At 59.9% G+C, this 6,352-nt stretch overlaps 1 protein-coding gene across 1 annotated transcript in view; it reads right to left on the reverse strand.

The window, feature by feature from the left end:
• Positions 1–3,680: 3,680 nt before the first annotated feature.
• Positions 3,681–6,352, reverse strand: part of STAC2 (SH3 and cysteine rich domain 2) — a 15,022-nt gene continuing 12,350 nt past the window's right edge. The window contains exons 5-11 of the mRNA XM_007465153.1: positions 6,284–6,352; positions 6,118–6,188; positions 5,965–6,034; positions 5,404–5,501; positions 4,965–5,016; positions 4,481–4,618; positions 3,681–3,785 (exon numbers count right to left, since the gene is read on the reverse strand). The exon at positions 6,284–6,352 is cut by the window's right edge and continues 65 nt beyond it. Of these exons, the coding sequence (XP_007465215.1) occupies positions 3,681–3,785; positions 4,481–4,618; positions 4,965–5,016; positions 5,404–5,501; positions 5,965–6,034; positions 6,118–6,188; positions 6,284–6,352 (603 nt within the window). The remainder of the gene's footprint in view (positions 3,786–4,480; positions 4,619–4,964; positions 5,017–5,403; positions 5,502–5,964; positions 6,035–6,117; positions 6,189–6,283) is intronic.

A 6,352-nucleotide genomic window follows, 5' to 3' on the forward strand; every position in this document is an offset into this window, starting at 1 on the left:
TGGTGGTGGGGGGGTTAAGAAGGGGGGGGGGGGGTAAAAAGAAGGCTGAAGGGGCCAAAGGGAGTGGTGCTAGCAAGATGGGTGGGGTTGCACAGAGGGGACCTGTCTCCCCACCCACTGCCTCGTATCCATCTCTCTGCCCTTTGAGGTCTCTTGTCTCTTGCCCCCAGACTCCCCCTCTTTTTGTGTCTCCCCTAAACCTTAATCCCCACAGGATACATGCCAGCTTAAGCTCAGACTGAGGTGGGGGGATGGAGGGCACGTGTGGGTCAGACAACAGAGCCAAATGGTGGGTTGGCACCACCACAGGTTGCTTGACATCCTCTGCCCCAGGCCAATGGTGTTGCTGGTCTTGCTACCCCCAGAGTGGGCATGGAGGAGGGCAGAGGCTACAGTGGGGGCACCAGCTGTTCCCAGCCCCAGGCTATGAGCATGCTGTTAGTGGTCCAGCCACCACCGGAAGAAGCTGCTGTGCTCAGCAGTGCGTCAGATGAGCTGGGGAGGAGGCAGGGGTCCAGGCCAGCTGCTGGCCAGTGCAGACACAAGTAGGTGTGCAGAAGGTTTGGCTGAAAGGCTCTGACCCTCTCCAGTGGAGTAGGATCTTGATCCCTGGAGCCCCCAGCCCAGCATTTCAAGGTGTCTCTGTTTCCATCGTGCTGGTTTAAGCCACTGAGGGACCCAGGGTCAGGTGGGGGAACAGCTGAACTGAGAGGCAAGAGATAGAATTTCTGAAACCAGCTTGACCGTTAATTTGCTGGGTGACCGTGGGCAAGTTTCTAGTCTGCTCTGGGCCTCAGTTGCTCCAAGTATAAAAGGGGAAAGGTTGGGCTGGTTAATTTGTATACCACCTAATATCTCTGGGTCTCAGTTCCATCATCTGTGAAAAGGGGACACCGCCACTTTCCTCACTGGGTCCTCAGAGGATAAAATAAAATTAAGTTCCTGGCATAGTTTCCCCAGCACAACAGGTGCCTGTTTGTGTGAGTTCCCTTCTTTTTAAGACTCTGGACTGGGTTTGTGACCCCTTTATCCAGTCCCATCATCAGGGGTCCTAGGAAGGGGGTCTGGGTTTGTGACCCCTTTATCCAGTCCCATCATCAGGGGTCCTAGGAAGGGGGTCACCCTCCTTCTGCTCCCCCTACCACCCCCAAGCTCTAGAGTCATCCCTGAAGCAGCCCAAAGAAAGCGGTTGGGGACCCAGAGTCTGGCCCCACGGGGCCTACTTTGATTTGGGGGGGCTGGAAGGCAGAGCCGGGCAGCACGGCGTTGCCCTGGCACCGCCGCAGCCCCCCCCCCTCCCTCTCCCTCCCCCTTCTCTCTCTCTCTCTCTCTCTCTCTCTCTCTCACACACACACACACACACACACATGTGCACGCACACACACGCCCCTCAGGAAAATTATGGTGTTTTGGACTTAACCCTCTCCATTTGATTCAGTCCTCTCTCAACACCCAGTTCTGTCTTTTCATTAACTAATTTCAACAAGCAGGTCTGGACAGTATTTCACCTTCCTGTGTCCTTCTGCCATTGGATGAAGCACCAGTGAAGTCTCTCTCTCTCTCTCGGCGCTCCCCGTAAATAGCACAGGACGTGCTCGCTTGGGCGATGACGCGGCCGGGCGTGCGGACGGGAAAGAGGCGGCTCAGCCGGACCAGGTGGGCGGCGGGCACCGCTGGGGGCGGGGCGCCACCGCGGGTCCCTGGCGCCAGGCTCCCGATGAGTCATCTCAGGGCCCCACCGTCCGCGGCTGTCCTTGCCGCCAACGTATCTGCCTCGGGTTTAGGGGGCTGCGGGGGCGAGGCTGATCTCGGGTGGGTATTGGGCCCCCCCGCCCCCGCCCCTGGGTACGGAGGCTGCTGGTCTCCAAGGCCGTCTCTGCCTGGGCAGGAACCGTCCAGATGCAGAGGTGTGTGCCCGCCCCCTGCGCGAGGCAGGAGCGCCTCGAACCCGCCGCAGCCCCACCCTCTCTCTCTCCGGCGTCCCCCAAACCTCCTGCCCCACTTCCTCAGATCCCGCCTGGCTCAGGCTGCTTGGGTGGAAGGGAATGAGAAAGCTTGGGGACCCTCACTGTCAGGGCCAGCTGTCCCCATAACCCTCCTCTCGGGGGTGAACGCATTCTCCGATCTTCAGGCTGTCCCCTTTCCGTACCTCCACCACCCCCCGACCCCTTCCCCCTTCCCTTCCTCTAGCCCAAACAGATAGAGCAGACAGTTTAGGACAAGAAACATTTAACTAGGAGTCTGGGGGCTCAGCAATGCCCCAGCAGACGCCTCATGCAGCCTCATATACAGTGGGCATTGGGCCCGCCCCTGGGACATTGCTGGAGGGGGGGCCCTCATGGCAGCAAACAGGGCAGTGTGGTTTGAGTACCCCCGCTCTGCGAGGGAGAGGTGGGGCAGGGGCCAGTGGGTAGGAGGATGTGTCCCTCCCACTGCATGGGAGGGTGTGACTGTGCCTAGGATGGGGGGTGGCATTGGCTGGCATGATCAAGGGCACAAGAGGAGGCTCTGAGCTTGGGGGGAGAGGGAAGTTGGTACCAGAGAAAAGCAACCTGCAAGGGAGGGGCCCTCTTTGCGTGTCCCCACCCCACCCCCAGGATGCCTACCCCCTTCCCCTCCTGGTGCTCCAACAGAATTCTTTGTCTGTCTCCCACTCCCTCTTCATCCCAGGGCTCTGTGTCCTGGACAAGGAAGCAGATGCAACCAGAAAAGGGACCCCTGCAAAGGCAGCCCTGTCCCCTGCAGAGCCTGGAGAGAGGGGGTGAGGGAGGGTCACTGCGGGGTCAGCCCTGAAGGTTGGGTTCCTGGGGTGGGCCTGGAGAGGACTGGGACAGGAACTGAGCTTTTAGAGTCCTGACAGTGAACTGGGGGTTATTTTGAGCAGGCGTGGGCCAGTCTTTTGTTCTTAATCGGGTTTCTGTGTTCAGGCCGCTCTTGGGTGTCCTTTCCCAGTGCACAAGGGTAGGATGAGGCTGCTCTGTGGTGACTGTGCTACTTGAGGGGACAGTCTCTGATTTACCACAGCTTCCCCAGACCTCAGCCCTCCCCTCCTCTGTCCACCCAGGTTTCAAGTAATGAGAGAGATAACTGCAGAACTTTCCTGAGAATTGATGGAGTGACAGAGGTGGTGAGACCAGGATCCTCCTGCAGCCCTGAATTCCCTCCCTACCCAGAGCTGGGGCTAAGGGACCCGGGAAGGCACCTTCCCAAGGCCCCACTTCCAAAGGGGCAGCTGCAGGGTCACACACACAGAGACCCAAGCAGAGGCTCTGTGAGGAGAGGGGAGCTGTCAGGCAGGCAAAGATGCTGTGGGCAGGGGAAGGTCTCTGGAAGAGGCAGCAGGGAAGCTCCCCAGGAACTTCCTCTCAGGGCTGGACTCAGCATGGCAACGGGCTTTGGGAGTCCATGGGCACCAGGGGGCCCCACCTGGAGCTTTCCCATCCCCTCCCACTTTCTCCTCCTCCCCACCTCCAAGTCTCAGAGCAGCAGCCTCCTCAGGGCACCCCAGGACCCATGAAATAAAACCCTCCTCAGTGCAGAAGCCTCCCAAGCCATGGTGACTGGCCCCTAGGAGAAGGGCAGAGGGAGAGAGAGTGTGGGCAGACGCCTGCTCCCCTCCTGGGGCCAGAAGCAAGGGCCAGGCACACGCAGGGGTGGCTTCCGGGTTCTCTCGGCTCTTCTCAGATCTCGGTCAGGACGTTGGCTGGCACCAGACCCCGCTTCTTGCCGCTGCTGACGCGGATGAAGCCATCAGCATCCTTGCTCCTGCCCACGCCCACACAGATCTGAGCGGAAGAGACATGAAGCTGAGGCTTGGCACTGCCTGCATCCCTGGCCCCAAGTCCTGCTGGTGGCTCCCAGGCAGTCCATCCCAGGGGATGACGGGACCAGCATCGGATGTGGTTGGAGCCCGGGTGATGGGAGCAGATCCCATGAGAGTACAGGGTGCAAGACCAGGCAGTTAGCAGACACAGAGCATCACTTCGGGTCTGACCTTTGAGATCAGCTGGTCTAATGTCCCTGACAAACTACCATTTCACAGAGGAGGTAATAGGGGGAAAAGGACTTGACCATGGTTAACAAGAACCCAAAGGCAGAGCCAGCATTCAAACCCAAGCCTCTAGACTCCTAATCCAGTGTTCCTGCCCTGACTCTAACATAACTCAGCCCTCTGCCTGTGTTAGCTGCCAGCCCCAGTTCCCAGATGGGAGGACAGGAGAGCCCCGCAGTCCCACTGCTGCTTTTTTTTTTTTTTAACAGGAATTTCAGTTCCTGGACTAGGGATTGAACCCGGCCACGGTAGTGAAAGCCCAGAATCCTAATCACTAGGCCACCAGGGAACTTCCCAGTCCCACTGCTTCTAGCCTGCCTTCCCTCCTGCTGCCAGGCTGCAAGCATCCTCCTCCAGGGCCCTCGCGAACACCCTTGCCGCCTCTCTCCCACTCCCACCTCTCCAGCCATGCAGGGCCCAGGCCCTCACCTGGCTATCCTTGAGGCTCATGTAGCCCTGTTCCTTGTTCCCGGAGAAGGGTTGGCAGCAGCGCCAAACGTTCTCGCCTGGCCTCACCCGCTGCACAAAATTGGCTGGGAAGAAGCCAACCCGGTCGCCGATCTTGCCCTGGGGATGAGGCTGGCAATAAGTGCTCGTGCCACCCCCTGACCCCCACTGCTTTCTCTAGACCTAATGCCCACTCAGAGCCAATGCTGTCATCCTCCAGATTTGGCTTCTCTGTATTTGAGCACCTAGTCGGGTGGCTTCTGGGCTGGAAAGGGCACAAGGTGGGTGGAGGGACAAGGCTGGGGCGGGGAGGGGCAAAGTGAGAGTAGGACCTTAGGGTGGGCCTAGGCCTGGCTAGGGCCGGTGGAGGAAGGAGAGGAGGTCTTTGGGGCTGTGTTCTCTGAGGGTGCGGGCTAGTGATGTACCTACCACTCCTCACCCTCCGCTCCCCACCCTGCCAAGTCACCTTCCACCAGTCCTCGTTAGAGTCATCCACCAGCATGATTCGGTCTCCAGGCCTGGGATGAGAGCGGAGGTAGCACGTGGGGCAGGAGGGACCCTCCCACTCTGCATCCCAACAGTCCTAGGCCCCCAGATCCCCTGCATGCCCCCCTCATCTGGGGGAGAGTTCTCGATGCCCTTGGAGGACCCTGAGTGACTACAGGTATGGCAGACACTCTTCAGGACAGAGGCCGGGCAGGGGGCAGGAAACGTGACATTAGCACCAATCCCTCTTGGACTCTGGCACCTCTGTCTCCTCTTTGGGCTCAGTAGCCTCAAGTGTGCCAGGAGGAGGTTCCTGAAGGTCTCCCTCACACTCATGTTCCAAGGTCTGGGAGCACAGAGCCCTGAGGTTGGAGCCAGGCAGCTGCTCGGGGCGGGGACTGGGCCGCTGGAGGACTTACTGCAAAGCCAGGTCGTTGTTTTCCTGGGGCAGAAACTTGTAGAGCGCGACGTAGGAGTACATGGGCCCCATATCCTTCCGTAGAAGGGGCCTGGGGGCCTGTGGAAAAGCTCTGGGTCATTGCGGGGGGGACACCTTTCTTATTCCACCTACTCTCCCCTTGCCCTGACCTTGCCTACCCTGGGGGCTAGGAGATGGGGCACAGCGCTCCTGGGTTAGTGACAGGGGAGGTGAAGACTGTCCTATCTGCCGTGCTCACACACCCCTGAAGGGACTGGGCCAGGGACGGAGAAGCGGGATCCTCCTCTGCCTGCTGCACCCTAGAACTGCCCACCCTTGGGGCAGTAGGAGTGGGCGCAGTAGGCATTGGGTCAGTGGTGGGAGTGGCAACACACCTGCCTCCTCGGCCTACTCACCCCGGCATTGCCCATCCCTGTAGACTGAGGATAAATGATGGAACAGGGATACTCCCACTCAGCACGCTGTCACCCACCCAGGGGTCAGTGACAAGGAGAACATGCCCTTCCCACCCGGCCTGCCGGGGGCTCACTGCCAGCCTCACCTGCTGTCCAGGGCTCTTCTCTGGTCCTGACCCTTCGCTCTCGGCCGGGGCTGTGAATACTGGAGATGCAAGGGTGGGGCAAGGGTGTGAGGCAGCAGGCAGTGGCCCGCACTGTGCTCCATTCCTGCCCCTTGTCCCCAGTCCCACTCACCGCTGTCGCCAGGGCCCTCTTCTGAGCTGCGGATGCTGCCTTCCCCGTCCTCAATCAGCTCATCCCGCTCGCTCTAGGGACACAGAGAGGGGAGGGCTCAACCCCTGGACCCTCCACCCTCTGAGACCTCTGCCCCCGAGGCTCCCCTTTGGTGCTCCCCATACCTACCAAGCTCTGTGTGGGGGACTCAGAGGTGCTGCTGAAGCTGGAGCGGGTCATTAGGGCCGAGGTGTGGTC

This window comes from Lipotes vexillifer, unplaced genomic scaffold (genome assembly GCF_000442215.2).
Source record: "Lipotes vexillifer unplaced genomic scaffold, Lipotes_vexillifer_v1.1 scaffold591, whole genome shotgun sequence".
Taxonomy (NCBI): Eukaryota; Metazoa; Chordata; class Mammalia; order Artiodactyla; family Lipotidae; genus Lipotes; species Lipotes vexillifer.